At 51.2% G+C, this 27446-nt stretch overlaps 2 protein-coding genes across 2 annotated transcripts; one reads left to right on the top strand and one right to left on the bottom strand.

Moving 5' to 3' along the window:
* Positions 1–3908: 3908 nt before the first annotated feature.
* LOC119045246 (melanoma-associated antigen 10-like) lies at positions 3909–9660 on the top strand. The gene is made up of 6 exons (XM_037139898.2): positions 3909–3955; positions 6636–6707; positions 7099–7220; positions 7898–7975; positions 8053–8335; positions 8513–9660. The coding sequence occupies exons 5-6, from the start codon at positions 8120–8122 to the stop codon at positions 9380–9382; spliced, it is 1086 nt and encodes a 361-aa protein (XP_036995793.2). The 5' UTR covers positions 3909–3955; positions 6636–6707; positions 7099–7220; positions 7898–7975; positions 8053–8119; the 3' UTR covers positions 9383–9660.
* Positions 9661–19966: 10306 nt separating this feature from the next.
* Positions 19967–22221, bottom strand: LOC128626927 (melanoma-associated antigen 9-like). Its single transcript, XM_053662325.1, is given in 5 exon segments — positions 19967–20134; positions 20136–20831; positions 20952–21306; positions 21384–21461; positions 22138–22221. Coding segments are annotated over 3 exon segments (1152 nt in total). The 5' UTR covers positions 21240–21306; positions 21384–21461; positions 22138–22221.
* Positions 22222–27446: the final 5225 nt, after the last annotated feature.

The following is a 27446-nucleotide window of genomic DNA, read 5'->3' as shown; positions in this document are numbered from 1 at the left end:
CTACAGGTGCTACCAGCCCTACAGTAATGTCAGGAGAGTGGAAAAGATGATGTTTATTCAGACAGCATGTCTTTGGGCTCCTGATAATCACCTGAAACACACAAGTTGGTAAGAACTAATTTGTAAAATAATATTACTTTAGCGGAACTGAAAACTAGACTGAAAATTGAATACTATCACAATGATTCACCCATACGAAGTGAAGAAAGTCTTTCATTAAATAGATAGCTAGCTACATAGATAATAGGCAAATATATGTTTATATGAATATATTCATACATTTTCCATATACACTTAGTAGAGATACGCAATGTGCAAAGTATTTCTCACTATGATTGGGGCTTATAAAAAAGAAAATCATTGAATTGGACAATGCAATTTTAGATAACTTCAAAAGAGGCAGGACATCCCAAAATCAAGCTGTTCAGCCACTTCTGCAAAGAAAGTAATAATTTTTAAAGATTTTATTTATTTATTTTTAGAGAGGGGGAAGGGAAAGAGAAAGAGAGGGAGAGAAGCCTCAATGTGAGGTTGCCTCTCACGTGGCCCCCCCTCGGGATCTGGCCCACAACCCAGGCATGTGCCCTGACCGGGAACCAAACCAGCGACCATTTGATTCACAGCCCACACTCAATCCACTGAGCTACACCAACCAGTGCTTAGAAAGTAATCATTTTAAGAATGAAACATTTCAATTGCCTAAGTCAGGCTGAGGAAGAGACCCTCTGTAAACTTCAGTTTCTTCTCTGTCATAAGTGCTAAGGTTCCCCAAACCAATACCTAGTCTGGAACCCAAAACCATTCTCTGTAATAGTTACACATCAGCTAATGGTATGAACTGGAAGGGAGGAATGAATTCCCATACAGTATTTAAATGAGATACCAGGATACAAGTTGAGGAGTCTCACAAGGAGAAGACTGAAGAATCCATACACTCCAGAAGTGGGTACCCCACAGGATATTGCTTCATTTTTGATGTCCATCCTAGAAGACTCCAACAGGGGTCTCAGACTGAAAAATTCCCTTCTTCCCACCTTCAGGGTTTCAGGAAGGTAGAGACCTTGATCTTAGAACATCAGACATAGCTTATCAGAAAGAGGAGTCTATACAAACCCAATGGAAACATGAGGGCCTGAAGAGAATTTGAAAACATGAAGAAATAAACCCAAGACCTGAACGTATTATACTCAGTCACATGCTGAACGATAAGGGTTTAGGATTTCAGAATATAAATATTGCGGTACATAATTCGGTCCAATACACAAAGTAGAGTATTGCATTACATCAAAGGGTACAGGAAAAAGAGTAAAAATAAAGTCAATACAAGTTCATGAGTATTCCTGTATGAAACTGATAAGATTGCAAGGGTAATCTGATTTCCTAAAATCTATAGCAAATAAAAGTTTCCATGAAAGTCAGGGGAAAGACAGAGATGTGTGTCATCACCTCTACTGTTCAAATTACTGGAACACAAAGACAGCGCTGCGATGTCAAAAAAAAAAAAAAGGAGAAGAGCTAAGAATATTGAAAAGAAAGAGATATTGATTGGGGATAAAATGATCACTGTGTAGAAGATACTAAGGAACAAGCACGTGGAATAGTCAAATAAATAAGAAACCTAAAATGATAGTCCAACTCCATTATAGCACAAGCAACAGCCTTGCCGCCATAAAAGCAATCACTAATTAGTGCATGTTTTGGAGAGTGTCCCATTCACAGCAACATCGAAATCCAAAATTTTCCTGAACAGAATCTCCAAACAAATGGATGAGATCTTCATAGAGGCAACTAGAAAATTTACTGATAGATTCAGGTAAAAGATGTCCCAAGTAAACAGGTGAATCATACTCATCGATAGAATACACATCACCATAAAGACGTGAATTCTCATTTACACACTCAGGTGCCTCACCGGTAGCTGCCAAGATGACAACTGAGCTGCGGCTGCTGTCATCTGCTCCCAAAACCAAGCCTGGGAAACCATGGAAGAAAGAATAAAAAAAAAAAACAAAACAAAATAAAAATCTAAACAACATGTGAGAAACCCCAGGGGGAGAATGAGGACTGTGTTGAACTGTTACTTCAGACTGGAGTGAGGGAGTTCTGGGCCTAGGAGAAGCTGGGGAGAGTTTGTCACTTGTAATAGAAGGCAGAGGGCACAATAGGAAGAGGCAAGGGTTTGGAACTTCTGCTTCTGCTCCACTACAGAAATCCAAGGCGATGCCTAACATCACAAATGCCGGTGGCCCTGGGTAATGGCAGGACAATGGGAAAGATGGGAGTGATGGTGGCAGTATGACTGGGCCCTGCTAAAAATCACCTAAAACCACTCTACGGCTGGTCTTCTTTAAAAAAATACATTATTATGGCAGAGTTAAGGAAGGAACTACACATAGATTAATATTGCCGTGAATCACACCCATTTTGCATATACACTTGGTAGACATGTACAATGTCCACAATCTATCTCACAATGTATTCCCTTCTGCAAGGAAGCGGGGTTATAGAAAAGAAAATCACTGTCCTGGACAATGCACTGATTAGATAAGCTCCAAAGAGGCAGGAGACCCCCAAATCAAAGCCGTCCAGCCTCGTCCATGTGGAAGATACATTTTGTAGAATGAAATGTATGCAATAGAAAAATCCTTCCTTCCTAGACAGAGGGGAGCCCACAGAAAGCTGCCCATGGTGTCAGCGGGAGGGGGGCGGGGCAGAACAGTCAGGCAGAAGCGATCCCTCCCCTGTGTCCTCAGTCCAGAGGGGGAGTCTCCGTGAACCAGAGCCATGGACTGAGGGGTGCACCATCAGGTCTGCCAAAGGGAGGACATGGCAGCCCCGTCAGGAGTAAACGTAATAAATACCTTGGACTGGTCTGGAAGTACGCCTACATTCTCAGACAGAATGGGGTTAGAGGGGGCGAGGGCAGGAGTACATTGACCTGCCCTGTGCCAACCCTGGGTCGCGCTGGCACATACTGGCGCCCTGATGCTCACTCACCGGTTCCTGCACCTTGATGTCCTCGGGGTGGGGAGGAGCTGGATACCGGGCTCAGGAACACAGGTATGCAGAGGGAAGCTGCCCAGGGGGAGACTGACTGGAGCCAAGGTGAAGACTCTGAGCTAGGACCGAGTAGTTTTTCCATGCACACACAGTGGGGGGTGATGGTCCCGCCGTGTCCGCGCAGTGGCCCAAGAAGACCCCAGGCAGTATTCCTGTGGGTGGCGTCCAGGGACTTTCCTCTCAGAAGCAGGAGAGACGTGAGGTTTACTATGTCTAAGGGGTGCCGAGTGAGGCTTGTATACAAGAGAGAAGAAAAGTCCTGGGCTCTGGCAGGTGTCAAGGTGAGGACCTGAGCAAGACAGGGAGACCTGCCACCACTGAGGGTGGGGACCAAGCTCGGTCTTGCCTGCGGCCTCAGGCCCGGGATGACCCCCACACAGGTGTTCAGACACGGCATTTCCTGCCTTAGGTCTTTGAGAGCCAGAGGGACAAGTGGCTTCTCCTGAAGGGGTCCGACTCAGGTCAGCCCTTTCAGAAGGACCTCAAGGGACGTGTGAGCGGGGCTCCCAAAGGTAGAGGAGTCTTGCACTTGCCTCCCGCCCCTCTCGTGAACCCCGAGAAAGCCAGGCCAGGTGCCCGGATGTTCTGTTTCTGGAATTCCTTCACGGAGTCTGAGGGGTGGCGCTTTTGATGGACAGACGGGGCGGGTCCTGGGCCTGGCCAATCATCAAGGCGAGGACCCTGAGGAATGCACGGGAGCACCGCCCACTGCACATATAAGAGCTCGGGCTGCTGAACACCCCTGCAGACGTCCGGGAGGTGCCCCAGGCAGGTTCCTGGCATTTGGCGTGTCTGGTCTTTCCAGCTCAGAAGACCGAGGGACGTGGCGTTTTCTCGGAAGGGTGCGGAGTGAGGAAACCAGAGAGAAAAGTCCTGGGCTCCGGCAGGTGCCAAGGTGAGAACCTGAGGGAAGACGGGGAGACCTGCCACTATAGAGGGTTGGGGGACAAGCTCGGTCCCACCTGCGGCACCAGTCGCGGGAAAACCCACACGCGGGTGTTGGGCTATGGCATTGCCCGGCTTACGTTTTTGAGAGTCAGAGGGACAAGAGGCTTCTTCTGAAGGGGTCCCGCTCAGGTCAGGACCTTAAGGAGGACACCAAGGGAGGTGTGGGGGGGTGGGACCCCATACATAGAAGAATCTCTCGCACCGCCCCTCCCCCCGCTACCCTTACTGTGAACCCCGGGAAAGAAAGCTAGACAGTCCCTGAATATTCCTTCATGGAGTCTGAGGGTTGGTGCTTCACGGGGGCAGATGGAGGTGCCTTGGGCCTGGCCAGTCATCAAGGCCAGGGCCCCCCCCCCAAAACATGGAGGCACCACCCGCTGCACATATAGGGACTCCAGCTCCTCGCGGTTCCCGCAGGGGTTCCTGGGGCGCCCCCACAGGGCGGAGGAGTTTGGAGTATCTGGCCCTCTCGCCTCATAGGCCTGAGGGATGCGAGGTTTTCTTTGAGGTGTGGACTTGGGGTCAAAAGAGGGAGAAATTAGGGCTAGGCTCTGCCTAGAGTAAAGGTGAGGGCCGTGAGGAAGAAGAGGGACACCTCTGAAGGCAGAGGGTAGGGGGGCCAAGCTCCATCCCGCCGGGACCCTCAGTCCTGGGCGGCCTCAAACCTAGGTGGTCAGATAAGGTGGTTCGGGCTCTGTTGTCTCAGGACCCTGAGGCAGATGAGGTTTCGTCTGCCTGCCAGGTGTCCAGTCACCAGTGGGAGGAGTCCCAGGCTGTTCCTAGTATCGCCTAAGGGAGGAAAACCTTCCACCCAGCCTACGGGTCTGTAGGGTGGGGGGTGGAGGAGAAAGCCCTGAGGTGCACTTGCTATTACTTCTGAGAGACCACAGGCAGGGTTCCTGACTAGGGTGGGTCCCATCCCTCCTTCCATGCTGGGAATCTCAGGGACCCTCGACTTTCGGTTGTAGGACTCGGGTCAGAAGACGGGTACCCTGCCTCTGCTACTTCCCTCTGTGAAAGGACTGACGGGGGGAACTCGGCACAGACCGGGTGCCCCAACCTCTGCCTCCTGGCACCTTCATACCCTGCCACTGCCCTCCCTTTGTGGTTAGCTCTGATAGCCAAAGACTTACAATTTGGGGGTCTGGGGGAACATGACACTTTTTCTGAGGAGCGTAGTCTCAGGTCAGTAGGGGGAAGAGGCCTAGGCTCTGCCAGGCTCCAAGGTGAGAAAGAACCTTGAGCGAGGAGTGACAGGACCTGCCAATCCAGCTTGCCGTGGCCCCACAGAAGAGTGCCCCTCCCATGAGCACTGAAAAGACCTGGAAGGGACCTGAGGAAAGAGGCCCCTTTTGATCCCAGACTGACGTCCTTTTTCTGACATCTCAGGGAAATGGAGGCCCTCGGCTGAGGGACCCACCTCAGTCAGCAGAAGGGAGGAGATGCAGGCCCTGTCAGAAATCAATACCGATATGAATAATTTCAGCGTGGATGATGAGAGCCTTCGGGCTCTGTAAAAACCCCACTCTGCTCCCTGTCAGCCATGGGAGGACTCAGGCAGTGGGGGTGCCATGTGGTGCTTTCTCACTTCCTCTAGGAAGTAGTGGGGCTTGCCTCTGGGAAGCGAGGCCTTCATCTGAGGAGGCATGGAATGCACTGTGGCAGGACAGAAGACGGCCCCCACTGCCCCACTGCCCCACTGCCCTATGGGATTGAGCCCTAGGACACGCTGAGCAGAAGTGGCGGGATGTGGCCTCTCTTTACTGCTCTCTGCTGGGTGTGAAGGAGCACGGGCAGCTTGGCACGGGGAGGGGTCCAAGGCCATAGTGGGGTGGGGAGTCAGTTGAGGCACCGAGAGGTCTCCCTGCAGTGAGTGTCCAGCTATCCTCTGCCCTTCCTCTCCACGTGGGAAGACAAGGGACATGGTCACTCAGTATGGGCCTGTGTCACTATTTTACCCTGTTGTTGGGGTTGGTGGTGGTGGCGGGGTCTCGGGAAGGTGAAAATCTTGTTCTCACGAGTGTGGCCTGAGTTCGGCAGAGGGAGGCGCATCACACCCTGCGAGGTGTCAAAATGAGGACTCTGATGCCCGAGGATGTGCCGGACCGGCCACCCCACAGAGAGGGGGCCTCACAGCAACTCAACCCTGCCATCAGCTCTGAGAGACCACACAGCAAGGTTGTCAAATATGTTGCTTTCTGACTCCCGCTTTGGGAGTCAGAGAGAGCCGAGGCCTTTTCTGAGATGTGTGACCTCAGGTTAACAGAGGGCGCGGCCTCAGGCTCTGCCCGGCATCAAGGTAGGGACCCTTGGTGAGGCCTGAAGGCTGCTGTCCCCCAAAAGAAGGACCTCTCAGCCCTGGGAGGATCAGAGCAGGCATGGCCGGAAGTGAGGAACTCTCACATCTGCTCTAAGCTCTACCAGGAAGTCAAGGGGATAAAGTCCTTCCAGGAAGTGAGGCCTTGGTCAGAGGGGGGAGCTTCGGGTCAGTGGAGGGCAGGGCAGACCTGGCCGGGAACAGGCATGAGGACACATTTTGAGGGAGGATTGAGTGTATGCCCCATGCCAGAACAGACGCCAGGCAGCGGTGTCTGCTTTTATTGTCTTTTTACTTTGGAGTGTCCCAGGAAGGGGAAGGCCTTGGTGTGAGCTGGTGACAGCAGCGGAGGGAAGAGTCCCAGCATCTGTGAGGAGTCAAGGTAAGGTAAGGACCTTGAAGGAGGACTGAGGGTGCCTGGCCCCCAACTCAGACAGAAGGGGCCTCACAGAATCCCACCCTGTCCCCAGTAGGCACCCTGGGAGGATCCGGGCAGGAGTGCAGAGATGGGGCGCGCCCTCACTTTCTGCATGGTGTGGGTGGAGGTGTTTCTGGGAGGGGAAGCCTGGGTCTGAGAGGCTGATTTCAAGTCAGCAGAGGAGAGGGGCCGAGGCCCTGCCAGGAGCCAAGAGGAAACAGCTCGAGTGAGGAAAGAGGGAGCCCCCATCCCAGCACAGGTGGGGTTCAGCTCCTGCCGTCAGCCCTGGGAGACCACACGCAGGAGCGGAGCGGCTGGATGTGATGTGTCTTTCCTTTTGTCTTCCTGGATTCAGGGAGGACAGGGCCTTTGTCTGAGTACAAAGGCAGGTCAGCTGCGCCGGCCACATCAGGTCTGAAGAGGGGGAGTCACACCTCTAGCGGGAGTCCAGGAAAGGACCCTTGGTGAGGAACAAAGGTACTTCCCACCCTAGAAAGAAGAGACCGTGCAGAGCCCGGCTGTCCTCTGTTCTCAGCTCTAGGAAGACCTAGGCAGGGGCGGGGGGCGAGGAGACGCTCTGACTCTCTCCATGGGTGAGGGAGGTATGTCAGAAAAGCGAGGGTACGTCCTCAACTCACGAGTGAGGGGGCCTGTCAGGACCTCTCAGGAGGAAAGACAAATACTGGGGTTTGGGGAGGAGTGGGGATAGCCCCACCACAGAACTGCTGGGGTCCAGCCCTTGCCGTCAGCACTGGAAGGACCTGGCAGGGGTGGAAACCTACGGTACCTCGTCACTTTTGCCCAAGGTGCTCAGGGAGGTAAGGACTTGTCCTGAAGGGCCTGGACTCAGTACACAAGAGAGGGGCCCCAGGCCCCAGTGGGCATCTGAGGTAAGGGGTAAGGCAAGCCCTCCGATTGGGGAGAGGGGTCCAGGAGCCATGAGGAGGCGGCCTTGGTGTGAGGCAGGGGTGCCCAGGTCGGCAGAGCAGAGGAGGCCCAAGCAGAGCTAGGAGTCAGTGTGAGGTGCATGGCTTGAGTGTCTGCCAAGGACCCCACCCACAGTTCCAGACCCTGCCTGCTCACGGTCAGCCCGGGAAGCCTTGGGCCAGCCTGGCCAGCTGCCCCTTCGAGAGCTTTCTGGTATCTTCCCACAGGTTCCTAGGAGACAAACCGTCCGGGAAGACAGGAGCCCTCCCTGTGAGGCCTTAGAGCACCCCTTAACAAGGAGACCTGTAAGTGAGCCTTCCTCAGAGCTGCCAAGGGCACACTTCTCTGCTGAGGCCGCTGACCCTCTCCCTCTCTCCCCCAGGCTCGTGGGATCTCACCTCCCAAACTCCTGCTCACACTTGCGCCTGCGGCTCCCAACAAGACTCAACATGTCTCGCTTTTCAAAGCATCCACGCCTCACAGCTGAGCCCAGCTCTGTGGCCCAAAGTGAGATGCAGCTTTCCGTACCTAGGGAGGAGGAGGAGGAGGAATCCTCTTGCTCTTTCAGCTTCTCCTACCTCTCCAGCTCCTCCTCTACTCCTTCCTCTCCTGTAATGCCAGGTACTGGAGAGGAGGAGGAGGAGGAGAAGGAGGAGGAGGAAAAGGTGGCAGAGAGAGAGATGGAGATAGAGAGGGAGGAGGAGGAGGAAGAGGAGGAGGAGGAGGAAGAGGAGGAGGAAGAAGAGGAAAAGGTGGCAGAGAGAGAGATGGAGATAGAGAGGGGGGAGGAGGAGGACGAGGAGGAGGAAGAGGACGAGGAGGAGGAAGAGGACGAGGAGGAGGACGAGGAGGAGGAAGAGGAGGAGGAAGAAGAGCAGGAGCAGCCTGCTGCCCAGACACCAGGTCCTCCCCTGAGTCCTCAGAGATATGCGGCGCAGAGCATGTCCGATGGAGCCTCCGGTGGCCCAGAGAGTGAGGAGACAAGCTCCCCGCAGGCCTCTGCAGACCCCGATTCTATGGACATAGATCCACTAGAAGAGAAGGTGGCCAATTTGGTGCATTTCATGGTCTTTAAGTATCGACTGAGGAGGTCTGTTACAAGGGAAGAATTGCTGAAAGTTGTTAAGAGAAGGGACAGGGCTCAATTCCCTGTGATCTTTCAGAAGGCTTGTAAGTGCTTGGAGGTGATCTCTGGTGTTGATGTGAAGGAAGTGGACCCTGCCACCCACTCCTATGTCCTTGTCAACTCACTGGATCTCACCTATGACGAGATGCTCGGTGACCTCCAGAGCATGCCTAAAAACGGCCTCCTGATAATCATCCTGGGTCTGATCTTTTTAGACGGCAACTGCGCCCTTGAGCAAAACATCTGGGAGTTCCTGAGTATGCTGGGAGTGTATCCTGGGAGGAAGCACTTCATTTATGGAGAGCCTAGGAAGCTCATCACCGAAGTTTGGGTGCGGGAAAATTACCTGCTGTACCAGCAGGTGCCTGACAGTGACCCTCCACGCTACACGTTCATGTGGGGTCCCAGGGCCCATGCTGAGACCAGCAAGCTGCAAGTTCTAGAATTTTTGGCCAAGATCAAAGGGACTGACCCCACTTCCTTCTCATGCTGGTATGAGGAGGCTTTAAGAGATGACAGAGAGAAAGCCGAGGCCAGAGCTGCCCCCAGGGGTCGTGCGGCTGCCCCCTGCAAGGCACGGAAGTAGTCTGTAGCCTCTCCTTCCCCAGCTGAAGAACGAGCCCGAATCCTCACTGTGTGTCTGGAAAGGGCGCTCACAGTTCCAAGGAGAGGAGGGCCAGAGTGAGGGCCAGGCTGGGGAGAAGACAGTGCACAGCAGCTCTGTCTTCCTATGCTGCATAGGGGACCTGGAGGCTTACCTTGTTTTTCCCCCCTTTTGGTGTGTTTCAAGTGCTGTTGCTTGTAGTGAGGAGTTCACGAGCTTTGGGATCTAAGTTGATGAAGCAAATTCGCGTCGCATGCATCGCTGTTTATCGGGTGGGGGAATGTGTTTTGATGTTTTGAAATATCAAAATATTGGGGGGACCTTTCATCTTATTTTATGCTCTGGAAGAAAAAATAAGGTGACACTGGTGTAGGAATTTCCCTGGAAACGTGAAAGAATCCCTCAGCAAAACAGAGAAAAAACATGTAACGGGTGTTTAGCTTTTTGCATTTCTTAACCATTTTCGTTTCTTGTGTAAAATTAAAAGAGCTGTACCTGGGTTTGCTTGGCTTATTCAAGGAAGTAGAACTAATCTTAGCAGATGTTAATAAATAAATTTTAGAAAAGTCCACTGACTCATTTATTTGCCAAAGAGTAATGGTGTATGTTCTCTGTGGAGAGCACTGTGCTGACAGTGAAGGTACCAGGACGTGCAAGGCACACCAGCGCCAAAACAATGGTAGGGAATGGTTCCAGTGCAAGCTGGGGAACAAGGGCAAACAGGGAGTGAGGAGGTGAGACTCCCGATGCGAGCAGTCAAGTGAAAATGCACTGAGCCCAGGCAGGCTGGGGCTTTGGGAAAGTGCAATTCCTTCTGCAGGAGTTAATTACAAGTTAAGCTTGTGGGTGGTGGCAGGGGCCAAGCTCTCAGAGGGGTGCTTTTTGAAGTAAGAGGAAAGCCTGGAAGAGAAAACTGCTTAGTTACTTTTGGATGGCGGATAAGCCAGACAGAAATTGCCACCTGGGGTGGGTACGGGAGGGGTCCTGGCCTCTCGTCCCAGTGCAGCTAACACAGCGCATGCATGAGCCAGGTGCTCCAACACAGCCACTGCAATGACTTCTCGAGGCTAGTGTGATAGACCCCTGAGGTGGTCCCCAGAAGCCACTACTAGGCTGGCACTCTTCCCTGGCCTGGGAGAGCCAGAGCTTGCTCCATTAAAGTGACAGTAAAGGTAGGTTATCTTGACTGTCATTAGGCCAGTCAGTAAAGCCATGTCTAGATTTAGGTGGCAGTGAACTGAATGAAAATAGCATTTTGCATGGATGAGTACTTGGGAGGGAAGGAAGGAGCCAGCCTTGGACTTAAATACTGGGAACTCTGAGTGATAGCAGCTGGGGGAGGAGTAACCCATACCCAAGTTAATATATCCTCTAAGAGGAAAAAAATAGCCAGCTTTATTTGTGAAGCTGCATCTTGGCCTGATTTGACATTCTGCCTCCCGTTGTGTTGCATGTTATCTGAGAACATCCCGGATGAAAACAAAGTCCCACAAAAGGGGGTAGTAGGGTCTGGGGACAAAGTCACATTAGATATCCCTGCCCGTCATGAAAGAATCGATGTCAGGTGCTGTGCCAGATGCTTTCCTCCCTTTGCATGCATTCCAGCAGTCCTTCTTGCAAGACGGGGCCTAGCAAACCCATTCGACAGGTGATGAACCTAAGGCTCCTGGCGCTCAGTAATTTCCCCAAGATTTTACTGCTAGTGAGTGACAGGACTGAGACAGGAACCCTGGTCTGAATTCACCTAGGGCCTGCATTGTTCCCACTCCTAGCCTGAGGCAGGTCTTCTGTCCCCCTACTCCTTGTCTCTCCTCAGTACTGCATAAAGTCTCTCAGGGGGAGAAAAGAAGGACCACATGGCAAGGTACCAGTGGCGGGCCTAAAGAGGGAAGGGGAAATGAGAGTGAAACAGAATCTGGGGATTGTCTGAGCTGTATTCTGGCTCCTCCAGCTCTGAGCCCTGGTGTAGCTGACTCTGCCCAGGTGCTGGCATCTGCCTCCAGTGCCAGCGGTGGTTGCAGGAGTCGCAGCAGCCTCTCCCCGACCTTGCCCAGCATGGCCTTGTTTTGTACTGATCTCAGCCTGCCAATAACCAATGTTGTGGCCGGCCCAGCCTTTGTGGTTCTTATTGTGACTGCAAGACGTCCCTAGGCAATAATCAGCAGGAAGCTTTGAGAAGAGTCAAGTTTATTCCTTCCAAGACCTGGACGTTACATGGCCCAACTGGGGCAACACAGGGAGTTAGGGTGGGGGTGAGAGAGAACAGAGGGGAGAGGGCAGGCAGGGAGAGCTCCTGGGGTTCTGCTTTTTGGGGGGTTGAGTGTGGGTGCCTAGGGTTGCATGGGTTCACTCTTTATCAGAGCAAGGATCTAAAGCACAGGAATGAGAGGGGGAAAACCAAGTACCTGAAATGGTCAGTTACTGAAATCAACCAAGATTTGTGAAACAATGTAGCCTCGGTTGGGGTGAAGGGTGCAGCGGCCTGGCTCTTTATGTCTAGTGCAGGGCCTGGCAGTGTGTTTATTAGAGATGGTTGAGATGGTCATGTTCGAAGTGGTTGCTTTTTGGCAACGGGTGCCTGGATGATGAAATCTTAATGCAGGTACTTGTAGTGTAGACAAAGTTAATAAATTATATGTTCAGATGTACACTACAGTCCTCCTGCCCATCTCTGGAATGTGGCCTATTGAGTAGGTTTTCATTATGTCTTTCTTCTGAATGCTGTGTCCAGCTCCTAAGTGGACAACTCAGAACCACCTGCATTCCCCCTGTACAGAACATTCCTACTGACTGCAAAATCTCCCAGGCTGTTACATCAGTCATTCTGGAGCCCTGGTGGAAACAGGCCCTCATGTTAAAAGTTTGATTTGGACAGTGTTTTTTGGATTGATCTATAGTGACTTGAATCCTGATTCCCAAAAATATGTCCAAGTTCTAATTTCCAGTATCTGCATATGTATTCTGAGTTGGAAATAGTCTTTGCAGATGTAAGTACATTAGGAATCTCTAAATGAGGTTATCTTACATTTAGAATGGGCCATGCACACAGAAAGGAAATGGAGATTTAACACACAGAGACATAAGTAGGGAATGTGAAGAATGAAGGCAGTTTGGAGTTCTCCATTTACAAGTCCAGGAATTCCAAGGATCACTGGTAATCACCAGTAGCCAGGAGAGAGTCATGTGATGAAATTATCCCTCATGGAGGATTCCAGAAGGAATTCCATAGGGAACCAACCTATTGACAACTTTATTTTCAGATTGTTAGCCTCTAGAACTATGAGAGAATTTATTTCTATTGTTTTTAGTGAGCCAGGTTGTGGTAATTTGTTATGGCATTCCCAGGAAGCGACTACATGGTCGTTCTCCAGGTATATTTAACAAAGTTTCTAAGTGTTTTTTCATTATTTTTTTCAGATTTTCATTATTTACTTTTAGAGAGAGGGATAAGGAGGGAGAAGAGGGAGAGAATATCAATGTGTGGTTGCCTCTCGCACACACCTCACTGGGAACCTGAAACACAACCCAGGCATGTGCCCTGACTGGGAATGAAACTGGTGACCCTTTGGTTCACAGCCTGGCACTCAATCCACTGAGCCACACCAGCCAGGGCTGTGTCTTTTGAATGGGCTTGTGAGTAGAGTGACTCGGGACATAATCTATTGGTTATTGGGGTATAACTCTTAAGTTAGATTATTTCTGAAACCACTCTGACATTTATACTAGGATTTTAACAGGATGGCTATTTGAAATTGGCCACTAAACACATACACAAATGAATGACTTTACTGACACATTTAAAAACAGAAGCTTCCCTCATAAAGGGTAGATTCAGAAAGACCGTGGAAATCTCTGTGTGATCAAACATCTACAAAGGCTGAATGCTTACAATCTTTGGAGTCCTTCCAGAGGGTGAAGCACTTAGCAGGCATACTAGTTCTGATTTAAGAAGAAAACTCAAATCATTATTACAGAGTTCCTGTTTGTGCCCCCTCAGAAATTCCTGTGTTAAAACCATAACATCCAATGGGGTAGTATCAGAAGGTGGGGCCTTTGGGAAGTTATTAGGTGTTTATGAGTTTATGAAGTTATTAGGTTTTGATGAGGTTATGATGACATTAATGTCCTTGGCTATGTGATGATTAAATGAGAAGATGGCTGTCTGCAAACCAGAAGAAAGGCCTCACCAGACACTGAGTATGCTAGAACCCTGATCTTAGATTTTGCAACCCCCAGAACTATGAGAAATAAATTTTGTGTTGTTTAAACCACAAGATATCTTGTTATAGCAGCCTCAGGTGACTAAAACAACTATCCTTCCATTGCCCTTTGTAAACCTGCTCCACAGGAAAAGACACCTGTAGAGGTCTTCAGGAATGTTAAGTGAAAGGTAGAAGACAATCATAAATTAATATTTTGAACATGCACCATTTGAACATGCACAAGAGAAAATCCTCAGTCTTTTGAGATTACAAAGGTCATTGCAAAGAGCAGTGCAGTGCTATTGAGTGAAAAAGGGTGTGTTCTCCCTGCTAGTATATATAGGATCCTTTGAAAACTAGACGTGGTCCTTTATTTGAAAGTGTGTATCACATTATAGGCTCTTGAAAAAGTTGGTGAATTTCAAGTAAAAATTGATTTTCTCAAATACTCCCTTAAGAAATGAAGAGGCCGTGGCTGGTGTGGTTGAGTTGTTTGAGTGCTGGCTTTTGAATCAAAGGGTCACCAGTTCTAATCCTAATCAGGACACATGCCTGGGTTGTGGGCCAGGTCTCCAGTAGGGGGTAGGTGAGAGGCAACCATACATTGATGTTTCCCTCTCTTTCTCCCTCCCTTCCCCTCTCTCTAAAAATAAATAAATAAAATATTTTAAAAAGAGAAATGAAGAGGGCTGTTGTCATAACAGATTATAATAGTTGCTTTTTATTGAGCACCTACTATATGATAGCGTATGGGAGAGACTACAAGTGTTCATTCACATCTTGTATTTCCCTCCTTCGTGGTACATCCATTTGTAGTTAGGCAGGAGCCAGTATGCAATTTCCATGCTTCTTTTGCCACTCAACAGCAAACATGGAGCCCCGTGTTGAGAGAGTAGAGCTACCAGGTAGAAGCAAACAGGATCCCTGAATTGCCTGAGAGCACAAAGTCTCTGCTAACAAAAATCAGAATGCACATGAACAACAGAAACAAAAAATGTGTTGTGTAGAGTCACTCATGTTTCAAGTTTTGTCTATTGCATCAGCTAGCAGTTACTTTAACTGATTAACACATACCTATTTCTGGTTTTGAGATTATTTAATTATTGTACTTACAAAGGTAGTAGTACATATATTCTTGTTAAAAATTCTAAAAGTGCAAATCAATCACAATGCTCCCCTTTATCAAGTTCCTCCAAAATTCATCCTTCATCTCAGAGGTAATTACAATGAACAATCTGGTCTGCATTATTTTAAATTTATTCTGGGACTTATAGGTATGTGTATTAAAATATATACTGTTTTTATTTTAACATACTCAGTAATGATGTATATATTAACTTTTCACCAGGGAGAGACCTGAGTCAGGAGGCTCTTCTCCCCTGAGCTTGTTTCTCAGTTCTTGTTTTGCTTGCAAGAAAAGGAAGAATTGAAGTGACAGGCAACATGTAGAGTGGAAAGGAAATAGCAAGTTTATTTATGAAACACACATGGGCACAAAGCTGTAAGCAGGCACCCAACTAGTCTAAATGCCCCACGTATAGAGGAAAAAAGTTGTAAGCTTTCCGATACACTTGAGCGAAGGGTACAAGTGGGCACTCAGCTAATCTGAGTGTGCTAACTATTGGGATTCAGGTGCTATATACCTTAGCTGGCTTTTCGGTTCCCCCTCCTTCTTTCACTTCCAAACCTTGGAAATAACTTACAGCTACAAAGGCTTTCTTTCTTGGTGAAATTACTGCAGAGGCTCCCTTTCCCAGCACAGTCTCAAGGACTCCCCTCCCCCTGCACTATCCCTGCTTGTGATGTTCAGAACACCTGGCAATCTTATCAGACCAGGCTGAGGATGGCTGAGTTACTCTAATTAGTGACACAGGACTTCCTTTGGTGTCCAGCCTTCTGTTTTCTTTGGTAGAATGTAATGACAGGGGCTCTGCTTTATTTTCCCTGTGGCCACTCATTTCTAGCTGCTACCTACAGTAACAGGTAATGATGCACATATTAAATTTACATTTACCTTGTTACTTAAAATGTGAAAGTAAGGTCTTTCCATGACAGTACTTACTCCCTAGAATTCTAAAGTACATATGCGCCCTGGCTGGTGTGGCTTAGTGCATTGAGTGCCAGCCTACAAACCAAAGGGGTGCTGGTTTGATTCCCAGGTCAGGGCACATGCCCGGGTTGCAGGCCAGATTCCCAGCTGGGGGTGCATGAGAGGCAACCACACACTGATGTTTCTCTGCCTCTCTTTCTCCTTCCCTTCCCCTCTGTCTAAAAATAAATAAATAAAACTGCAAAAAAAAAAATAAAGTACCTATGTACCATAATGGATTAGGCACTTCTCCTGCTTATGGACACATAAGTTTCCTATTGGCTGCTATGATTAAAAGAACTGAAATCAACATCTTTGAACATGAATTCTTTGGGAAATGTATGTTTTCTAATAAGAAAGACATAAAATAAAAGTTGGGTTAATGTGCAAAGGATATGAATATTTAAACTTTTATAAATATTGCCAAATTTTTATTCCAATATATTTTCTTACAAATTAATGTAATATAAAGATGCTACACTTCCACAAACATTATTTTACCAATATTTTAAATTTTGGTAAAATGTTGAGTGTAAAGATGTTACAGCAAAGCTATTTTATGTCTCCCATTTTCTCAGTAGCTTAAACAGAAAATTAACTTAATCCTTCACCAATATTAAGCTGGATGTATTCAGTGATGTCCTTAGTAAAAGGATTCCTCTGGGCATGATTTAAAATTCTGAAATTTCATCACGAAATTTTCCTGTTACTTTGAGATGCAAGGATTCTGTCAGAATAACTAGGAGCCAGGGGAAATGACCAAATAGAACACCCTAAGTCTGTGAGGGGCACAGGGAGCCGCCTAGGGAGAGCCATTGTCAGAGCCCATGAGAAAGACAAAGAGCAAAAGCAACTCCAGAGAGCCCTAGGCAAGTTAGCAGTCAGTGCTATGAGCATAGAGTTCAGTGCAGGGAGAAGGGTCCAGAAGGAGAGATGGGGGAGAGTATATATGGATGGTACTAGACAAATTGTATAAATTGGCTTGTGAAATATTGAAATCCTCATTAGCAGCTGGATGTCTGAATAAATACATCATTGGGACACGTGGACCAGCAGCAAGCCAGAAAACACTCCCTGCCTTACAGCCACCAATATATCATGTCAGGAGGCACATAGCTCTCTTGCATCATTTCGTTGAGCAATACTCTTGAGTAACTTAGTAGTGCAGGACATCCTTGCCAACGTCGCAGGGCTGGAAGCTATCTGGCCCTAAACACCATAGTAACTGTGCAGATACAGGTCTGGGAGTTCACATGCCTTGAGGGTGATGCAGACTATGTCCATATTTCAGGCAGCCTCCCATGATTTCTGAGGTGAACACACATTATAAAAAGAAAAAAAACAGCTCTCCTGTGGCTATGGATGCTAGCTTATGTTACACCAGATACTATCAAACACTGAAAAGCCCTGGATTAGATAAAGAGCCATGTGAAGGGCCTGTTTCCACCAGGGCTCCAGAATGACTGATGTAACAGCCTGGGAGATTTTGCAGTCAGTAGGAATGTTCTGTACAGGGGGAATGCAGGTGGTTCTGAGTTGTCCACTTAGGAGCTGGACACAGCATTCAGAAGAAAGACATAATGAAAACCTACTCAATAGGCCACATTCCAGAGATGGGCAGGAGGACTGTAGTGTACATCTGAACATATAATTTATTAACTTTGTCTACACTACAAGTACCTGCATTAAGATTTCATCATCCAGGCACCCGTTGCCAAAAAGCAACCACTTCGAACATGACCATCTCAACCATCTCTAATAAACACACTGCCAGGCCCTGCACTAGACATAAAGAGAGCCAGGCCGCTGCACCCTTCACCCCAACCGAGGCTACATTGTTTCACAAATCTTGGTTGATTTCAGTAACTGACCATTTCAGGTACTTGGTTTTCCCCCTCTCATTCCTGTGCTTTAGATCCTTGCTCTGATAAAGAGTGAACCCATGCAACCCTAGGCACCCACACTCAACCCCCCAAAAAGCAGAACCCCAGGAGCTCTCCCTGCCTGCCCTCTCCCCTCTGTTCGCTCTCACCCCCACCCTAACTCCCTGTGTTGCCCCAGTTGGGCCATGTAACGTCCAGGTCTTGGAAGGAATAAACTTGACTCTTCTCAAAGCTTCTGCTGATTATTGCCTAGGGACGTCTTGCAGTCACAATAAGAACCACAAAGGCTGGGCCGGCCACAACATTGGTTATTAGCAGGCTGAGATCAGTACAAAACAAGGCCACGCAGGGCAAGGTCGGGGAGAGGCTGCTGCGACTCCTGCAACCACCGCTGGCACTGGAGGCAGATGCCAGCACCTGGGCAGAGTCAGCTACACCAGGGCTCAGAGCTGGAGGAGCCAGAATACAGCTCAGACAATCCCCAGATTCTGTTTCACTCTCATTTCCCCTTCCCTCTTTAGGCCCGCCACTGGTACCTTGCCATGTGGTCCTTCTTTTTCTCCCCTGAGAGACTTTATGCAGTACTGAGGAGAGACAAGGAGTAGGGGGACAGAAGACCTGCCTCTCAGGCTAGGAGTGGGAACAATGCAGGCCCTAGGTGAATTCAGACCAGGGTTCCTGTCTCAGTCCTGTCACTCACTAGCAGTAAAATCTTGGGGAAATTACTGAGCGCCAGGAGCCTTAGGTTCATCACCTGCCGAATGGGTTTGCTAGGCCCCGTCTTGCAAGAAGGACTGCTGGAATGCATGCAAAGGGAGGAAAGCATCTGGCACAGCACCTGACATCGATTCTTTCATGACGGGCAGGGATATCTAATGTGACTTTGTCCCCAGACCCTACTACCCCCTTTTGTGGGACTTTGTTTTCATCCGGGATGTTCTCAGATAACATGCAACACAACGGGAGGCAGAATGTCAAATCAGGCCAAGATGCAGCTTCACAAATAAAGCTGGCTATTTTTTTCCTCTTAGAGGATATATTAACTTGGGTATGGGTTACTCCTCCCCAGCTGCTATCACTCAGAGTTCCCAGTATTTAAGTCCAAGGCTGGCTCCTTCCTTCCCTCCCAAGTACTCATCCATGCAAAATGCTATTTTCATTCAGTTCACTGCCACCTAAATCTAGACATGGCTTTACTGACTGGCCTAATGACAGTCAAGATAACCTACCTTTACTGTCACTTTAATGGAGCAAGCTCTGGCTCTCCCAGGCCAGGGAAGAGTGCCAGCCTAGTAGTGGCTTCTGGGGACCACCTCAGGGGTCTATCACACTAGCCTCGAGAAGTCATTGCAGTGGCTGTGTTGGAGCACCTGGCTCATGCATGCGCTGTGTTAGCTGCACTGGGACGAGAGGCCAGGACCCCTCCCGTACCCACCCCAGGTGGCAATTTCTGTCTGGCTTATCCGCCATCCAAAAGTAACTAAGCAGTTTTCTCTTCCAGGCTTTCCTCTTACTTCAAAAAGCACCCCCTCTGAGAGCTTGGCCCCTGCCACCACCCACAAGCTTAACTTGTAATTAACTCCTGCAGAAGGAATTGCACTTTCCCAAAGCCCCAGCCTGCCTGGGCTCAGTGCATTTTCACTTGACTGCTCGCATCGGGAGTCTCACCTCCTCACTCCCTGTTTGCCCTTGTTCCCCAGCTTGCACTGGAACCATTCCCTACCATGGTTTTGGCGCTGGTGTGCCTTGCACGTCCTGGTACCTTCACTGTCAGCACAGTGCTCTCCACAGAGAACATACACCATTACTCTTTGGCAAATAAATGAGTCAGTGGACTTTTCTAAAATTTATTTATTAACATCTGCTAAGATTAGTTCTACTTCCTTGAATAAGCCAAGCAAACCCAGGTACAGCTCTTTTAATTTTACACAAGAAACGAAAATGGTTAAGAAATGCAAAAGCTAAACACCCGTTACATGTTTTTTCTCTGTTTTGCTGAGGGATTCTTTCACGTTTCCAGGGAAATTCCTACACCAGTGTCACCTTATTTTTTCTTCCAGAGCATAAAATAAGATGAAAGGTCCCCCCAATATTTTGATATTTCAAAACATCAAAACACATTCCCCCACCCGATAAACAGCGATGCATGCGACGCGAATTTGCTTCATCAACTTAGATCCCAAAGCTCGTGAACTCCCTCACTACAAGCAACAGCACTTGAAACACACCAAAAGGGGGAAAAACAAGGTAAGCCTCCAGGTCCCCTATGCAGCATAGGAAGACAGAGCTGCTGTGCACTGTCTTCTCCCCAGCCTGGCCCTCACTCTGGCCCTCCTCTCCTTGGAACTGTGGCGCCCTTTCCAGACACACAGTGAGGATTCGGGCTCGTTCTTCAGCTGGGGAAGGAGAGGCTACAGACTACTTCCGTGCCTTGCAGGGGGCAGCCGCACGACCCCCGGGGGGCAGCTCTGGCCTCGGCTTTCTCTCTGTCATCTCTTAAAGCCTCCTCATACCAGCATGAGAAGGAAGTGGGGTCAGTCCCTTTGATCTTGGCCAAAAAATTCTAGAACTTGCAGCTTGCTGGTCTCAGCATGGGCCCTGGGACCCCACATGAACGTGTAGCGTGGAGGGTCACTGTCAGGCACCTGCTGGTACAGCAGGTAATTTTCCCGCACCCAAACTTCGGTGATGAGCTTCCTAGGCTCTCCATAAATGAAGTGCTTCCTCCCAGGATACACTCCCAGCATACTCAGGAACTCCCAGATGTTTTGCTCAAGGGCGCAGTTGCCGTCTAAAAAGATCAGACCCAGGATGATTATCAGGAGGCCGTTTTTAGGCATGCTCTGGAGGTCACCGAGCATCTCATCATAGGTGAGATCCAGTGAGTTGACAAGGACATAGGAGTGGGTGGCAGGGTCCACTTCCTTCACATCAACACCAGAGATCACCTCCAAGCACTTACAAGCCTTCTGAAAGATCACAGGGAATTGAGCCCTGTCCCTTCTCTTAACAACTTTCAGCAATTCTTCCCTTGTAACAGACCTCCTCAGTCGATACTTAAAGACCATGAAATGCACCAAATTGGCCACCTTCTCTTCTAGTGGATCTATGTCCATAGAATCGGGGTCTGCAGAGGCCTGCGGGGAGCTTGTCTCCTCACTCTCTGGGCCACCGGAGGCTCCATCGGACATGCTCTGCGCCGCATATCTCTGAGGACTCAGGGGAGGACCTGGTGTCTGGGCAGCAGGCTGCTCCTGCTCTTCTTCCTCTTCCTCTTCCTCCTCCTCGTCCTCTTCCTCCTCCTCCTCCTCTTCCTCCTCTTCCTCCTCCTCGTCCTCCTCCTCCCCCCTCTCTATCTCCATCTCTCTCTCTGCCACCTTTTCCTCTTCTTCCTCCTCCTCTTCCTCCTCCTCTTCCTCCTCCTCCTCCCTCTCTATCTCCATCTCTCTCTCTGCCACCTTTTCCTCCTCCTCCTCCTCCTCCTCTCCAGTACCTGGCATTACAGGAGAGGAAGGAGTAGAGGAGGAGCTGGAGAGGTAGGAGAAGCTGAAAGAGCAAGAGGATTCCTCCTCCTCCTCCTCCCTAGGTACGGAAAGCTGCATCTCACTTTGGGCCACAGAGCTGGGCTCAGCTGTGAGGCGTGGATGCTTTGAAAAGCGAGACATGTTGAGTCTTGTTGGGAGCCGCAGGCGCAAGTGTGAGCAGGAGTTTGGGAGGTGAGATCCCACGAGCCTGGGGGAGAGAGGGAGAGGGTCAGCGGCCTCAGCAGAGAAGTGTGCCCTTGGCAGCTCTGAGGAAGGCTCACTTACAGGTCTCCTTGTTAAGGGGTGCTCTAAGGCCTCACAGGGAGGGCTCCTGTCTTCCCGGACGGTTTGTCTCCTAGGAACCTGTGGGAAGATACCAGAAAGCTCTCGAAGGGGCAGCTGGCCAGGCTGGCCCAAGGCTTCCCGGGCTGACCGTGAGCAGGCAGGGTCTGGAACTGTGGGTGGGGTCCTTGGCAGACACTCAAGCCATGCACCTCACACTGACTCCTAGCTCTGCTTGGGCCTCCTCTGCTCTGCCGACCTGGGCACCCCTGCCTCACACCAAGGCCGCCTCCTCATGGCTCCTGGACCCCTCTCCCCAATCGGAGGGCTTGCCTTACCCCTTACCTCAGATGCCCACTGGGGCCTGGGGCCCCTCTCTTGTGTACTGAGTCCAGGCCCTTCAGGACAAGTCCTTACCTCCCTGAGCACCTTGGGCAAAAGTGACGAGGTACCGTAGGTTTCCACCCCCTGCCAGGTCCTTCCAGTGCTGACGGCAAGGGCTGGACCCCAGCAGTTCTGTGGTGGGGCTATCCCCACTCCTCCCCAAACCCCAGTATTTGTCTTTCCTCCTGAGAGGTCCTGACAGGCCCCCTCACTCGTGAGTTGAGGACGTACCCTCGCTTTTCTGACATACCTCCCTCACCCATGGAGAGAGTCAGAGCGTCTCCTCGCCCCCGCCCTGCCTAGGTCTTCCTAGAGCTGAGAACAGAGGACAGCCGGGCTCTGCACGGTCTCTTCTTTCTAGGGTGGGAAGTACCTTTGTTCCTCACCAAGGGTCCTTTCCTGGACTCCCGCTAGAGGTGTGACTCCCCCTCTTCAGACCTGATGTGGCCGGCGCAGCTGACCTGCCTTTGTACTCAGACAAAGGCCCTGTCCTCCCTGAATCCAGGAAGACAAAAGGAAAGACACATCACATCCAGCCGCTCCGCTCCTGCGTGTGGTCTCCCAGGGCTGACGGCAGGAGCTGAAGCCCACCTGTGCTGGGATGGGGGCTCCCTCTTTCCTCACTCGAGCTGTTTCCTCTTGGCTCCTGGCAGGGCCTCGGCCCGTCTCCTCTGCTGACTTGAAATCAGCCTCTCAGACCCAGGCTTCCCCTCCCAGAAACACCTCCACCCACACCATGCAGAAAGTGAGGGCGCGCCCCATCTCTGCACTCCTGCCCGGATCCTCCCAGGGTGCCTACTGGGGACAGGGTGGGATTCTGTGAGGCCCCTTCTGTCTGAGTTGGGGGCCAGGCACCCTCAGTCCTCCTTCAAGGTCCTTACCTTACCTTGACTCCTCACGATGCTGGGACTCTTCCCTCCGCTGCTGTCACCAGCTCACACCAAGGCCTTCCCCTTCCTGGGACACTCCAAAGTAAAAAGACAATAAAAGCAGACACCGCTGCCTGGCGTCTGTTCTGGCATGGGGCATACACTCAATCCTCCCTCAAAATGTGTCCTCATGCCTGTTCCCGGCCAGGTCTGCCCTGCCCTCCACTGACCCGAAGCTCCCCCTCTGACCAAGGCCTCACTTCCTGGAAGGACTTTATCCCCTTGACTCCTGGTAGAGCTTAGAGCAGATGTGAGAGTTCCTCACCTCCGGCCATGCCTGCTCTGATCCTCCCAGGGCTGAGAGGTCCTTCTTTTGGGGGACAGCAGCCTTCAGGCCTCACCAAGGGTCCCTACCTTGATGCCGGGCAGAGCCGGAGGCCGCGCCCTCTGTTAACCTGAGGTCACACATCTCAGAAAAGGCCTCGGCTCTCTCTGACTCCCAAAGCGGGAGTCAGAAAGCAACATATTTGACAACCTTGCTGTGTGGTCTCTCAGAGCTGATGGCAGGGTTGAGTTGCTGTGAGGCCCCCTCTCTGTGGGGTGGCCGGTCCGGCACATCCTCGGGCATCAGAGTCCTCATTTTGACACCTCGCAGGGTGTGATGCGCCTCCCTCTGCCGAACTCAGGCCACACTCGTGAGAACAGATTTTCACCTTCCCGAGACCCCGCCACCACCACCAACCCCAACAACAGGGTAAAATAGTGACACAGGCCCATACTGAGTGACCATGTCCCTTGTCTTCCCACGTGGACAGGAAGGGCAGAGGATAGCTGGACACTCACTGCAGGGAGACCTCTCGGTGCCTCAACTGACTCCCCACCCCACTATGGCCTTGGACCCCTCCCCATGCCAAGCTGCCCGTGCTCCTTCACACCCAGCAGAGAGAAGTAAAGAGAGGCCACATCCCGCCACTTCTGCTCAGCGTGTCCTAGGGCTCAATCCCATAGGGCAGTGGGGCAGTGGGGCAGTGGGGGCCGTCTTCTGTCCTGCCACAGTGCATTCCATGCCTCCTCAGATGAAGGCCTCGCTTCCCAGAGGCAAGCCCCACTACTTCCTAGAGGAAGTGAGAAAGCACCACATGGCACCCCCACTGCCTGAGTCCTCCCATGGCTGACAGGGAGCAGAGTGGGGTTTTTACAGAGCCCGAAGGCTCTCATCATCCACGCTGAAATTATTCATATCGGTATTGATTTCTGACAGGGGCCTGCATCTCCTCCCTTCTGCTGACTGAGGTGGGTCCCTCAGCCGAGGGCCTCCATTTCCCTGAGATGTCAGAAAAAGGACGTCAGTCTGGGATCAAAAGGGGCCTCTTTCCTCAGGTCCCTTCCAGGTCTTTTCAGTGCTCATGGGAGGGGCACTCTTCTGTGGGGCCACGGCAAGCTGGATTGGCAGGTCCTGTCACTCCTCACTCAAGGTTCTTTCTCACCTTGGAGCCTGGCAGAGCCTAGGCCTCTTCCCCCTACTGACCTGAGACTCCGCTCCTCAGAAAAAGTGTCATGTTCCCCCAGACCCCCAAATTGTAAGTCTTTGGCTATCAGAGCTAACCACAAAGGGAGGGCAGTGGCAGGGTATGAAGGTGCCAGGAGGCAGAGGTTGGGGCACCCGGTCTGTGCCGAGTTCCCCCGTCAGTCCTTTCACAGAGGGAAGTAGCAGAGGCAGGGTACCCGTCTTCTGACCCGAGTCCTACAACCGAAAGTCGAGGGTCCCTGAGATTCCCAGCATGGAAGGAGGGATGGGACCCACCCTAGTCAGGAACCCTGCCTGTGGTCTCTCAGAAGTAATAGCAAGTGCACCTCAGGGCTTTCTCCTCCACCCCCCACCCTACAGACCCGTAGGCTGGGTGGAAGGTTTTCCTCCCTTAGGCGATACTAGGAACAGCCTGGGACTCCTCCCACTGGTGACTGGACACCTGGCAGGCAGACGAAACCTCATCTGCCTCAGGGTCCTGAGACAACAGAGCCGAACCACCTTATCTGACCACCTAGGTTTGAGGCCGCCCAGGACTGAGGGTCCCGGCGGGATGGAGCTTGGCCCCCTACCCTCTGCCTTCAGAGGTGTCCCTCTTCTTCCTCACGGCCCTCACCTTTACTCTAGGCAGAGCCTAGCCCTAATTTCTCCCTCTTTTGACCCCAAGTCCACACCTCAAAGAAAACCTCGCATCCCTCAGGCCTATGAGGCGAGAGGGCCAGATACTCCAAACTCCTCCGCCCTGTGGGGGCGCCCCAGGAACCCCTGCGGGAACCACGAGGAGCTGGAGTCCCTATATGTGCAGCGGGTGGTGCCTCCATGTTTTGGGGGGGGGGCCCTGGCCTTGATGACTGGCGAGGCCCAAGGCACCTCCATCTGCCCCCGTGAAGCACCAACCCTCAGACTCCATGAAGGAATATTCAGGGACTGTCTAGCTTTCTTTCCCGGGGTTCACAGTAAGGGTAGCGGGGGGAGGGGCGGTGCGAGAGATTCTTCTATGTATGGGGTCCCACCCCCCCACCTCCCCTTGGTGTCGTCCTTAAGGTCCTGACCTGAGCGGGACCCCTTCAGAAGAAGCCTCTTGTCCCTCTGACTCTCAAAAACGTAAGCCGGGCAATGCCATAGCCCAACACCCGCGTGTGGGTTTTCCCGCGACTGGTGCCGCAGGTGGGACCGAGCTTGTCCCCCAACCCTCTATAGTGGCAGGTCTCCCCGTCTTCCTCAGGTTCTCACCTTGGCACCTGCCGGAGCCCAGGACTTTTCTCTCTGGTTTCCTCACTCCGCACCCTTCCGAGAAAACGCCACGTCCCTCGGTCTTCTGAGCTGGAAAGACCAGACACGCCAAATGCCAGGAACCTGCCTGGGGCACCTCCCCGGACGTCTGCAGGGGTGTTCAGCAGCCCGAGCTCTTATATGTGCAGTGGGCGGTGCTCCCGTGCATTCCTCAGGGTCCTCGCCTTGATGATTGGCCAGGCCCAGGACCCGCCCCGTCTGTCCATCAAAAGCGCCACCCCTCAGACTCCGTGAAGGAATTCCAGAAACAGAACATCCGGGCACCTGGCCTGGCTTTCTCGGGGTTCACGAGAGGGGCGGGAGGCAAGTGCAAGGCTCCTCTACCTTTGGGAGCCCCGCTCACACGTCCCTTGAGGTCCTTCTGAAAGGGCTGACCTGAGTCGGACCCCTTCAGGAGAAGCCACTTGTCCCTCTGGCTCTCAAAGACCTAAGGCAGGAAATGCCGTGTCTGAACACCTGTGTGGGGGTCATCCCGGGCCTGAGGCCGCAGGCAAGACCGAGCTTGGTCCCCACCCTCAGTGGTGGCAGGTCTCCCTGTCTTGCTCAGGTCCTCACCTTGACACCTGCCAGAGCCCAGGACTTTTCTTCTCTCTTGTATACAAGCCTCACTCGGCACCCCTTAGACATAGTAAACCTCACGTCTCTCCTGCTTCTGAGAGGAAAGTCCCTGGACGCCACCCACAGGAATACTGCCTGGGGTCTTCTTGGGCCACTGCGCGGACACGGCGGGACCATCACCCCCCACTGTGTGTGCATGGAAAAACTACTCGGTCCTAGCTCAGAGTCTTCACCTTGGCTCCAGTCAGTCTCCCCCTGGGCAGCTTCCCTCTGCATACCTGTGTTCCTGAGCCCGGTATCCAGCTCCTCCCCACCCCGAGGACATCAAGGTGCAGGAACCGGTGAGTGAGCATCAGGGCGCCAGTATGTGCCAGCGCTACCCAGGGTTGGCACAGGGCAGGTCAATGTACTCCTGCCCTCGCCCCCTCTAACCCCACTCTGTCTGAGAATGTAGGCGTACTTCCAGACCAGTCCAAGGTATTTATTACGTTTACTCCTGACGGGGCTGCCATGTCCTCCCTTTGGCAGACCTGATGGTGCACCCCTCAGTCCATGGCCCTGGTTCACGGAGACTCCCCCTCTGGACTGAGGACACAGGGGAGGGATCGCTTCTGCCTGACTGTTCTGCCCCGCCCCCCTCCCGCTGACACCATGGGCAGCTTTCTGTGGGCTCCCCTCTGCCTAGGAAGGAAGGATTTTTCTATTGCATACATTTCATTCTACAAAATGTATCTTCCACATGGACGAGGCTGGACGGCTTTGATTTGGGGGTCTCCTGCCTCTTTGGAGCTTATCTAATCAGTGCATTGTCCAGGACAGTGATTTTCTTTTCTATAACCCCGCTTCCTTGCAGAAGGGAATACATTGTGAGATAGATTGTGGACATTGTACATGTCTACCAAGTGTATATGCAAAATGGGTGTGATTCATGGGAATACTAATCTATGTGTAGTTCCTTCCTTAATTCCGCCATAATAATGTATTTTTTTTTTTAAGGAAGACCAGCCGTAGAGTGGTTTTAGGTGATTTTTAGCAGCGCCCAGTCATACTGCCACCATCACTCCCATCTTTCCCATTGTCCTGCCATTACCCAGGGCCACCGGCATTTGTGATGTTAGGCATCGCCTTGGATTTCTGTAGTGGAGCAGAAGCAGAAGTTCCAAACCCTTGCCTCTTCCTATTGTGCCCTCTGCCTTCTATTAACAAGTGACAAACTCTCCCCAGCTTCTCCTAGGCCCAGAACTCCCTCACTCCAGTCTGAAGTAACAGTTCAGCACAGTCCTCATTCTCCCCCTGGGGTTTCTCACATGTTGTTTAGAATTTTATTTTGGTTTGTTTGTTTTTTTTTATTCTTTCTTCCATGGTTTCCTAGGCTTGGTTTTGGGAGCAGATGACAGCAGCCGCAGCTCAGTTGTCATCTTGGCAGCTACCGGT

The sequence above is a fragment of the Artibeus jamaicensis genome, unplaced genomic scaffold (assembly GCF_021234435.1).
Source record: "Artibeus jamaicensis isolate MK-2021 breed Jamaican fruit bat unplaced genomic scaffold, CSHL_Jam_final contig_240, whole genome shotgun sequence".
NCBI classification, from domain to species: Eukaryota; Metazoa; Chordata; class Mammalia; order Chiroptera; family Phyllostomidae; genus Artibeus; species Artibeus jamaicensis.
The sequence above is the reverse complement of the archived record's forward strand: the minus strand, read 5'-3'. Positions and strand labels throughout refer to the sequence as shown.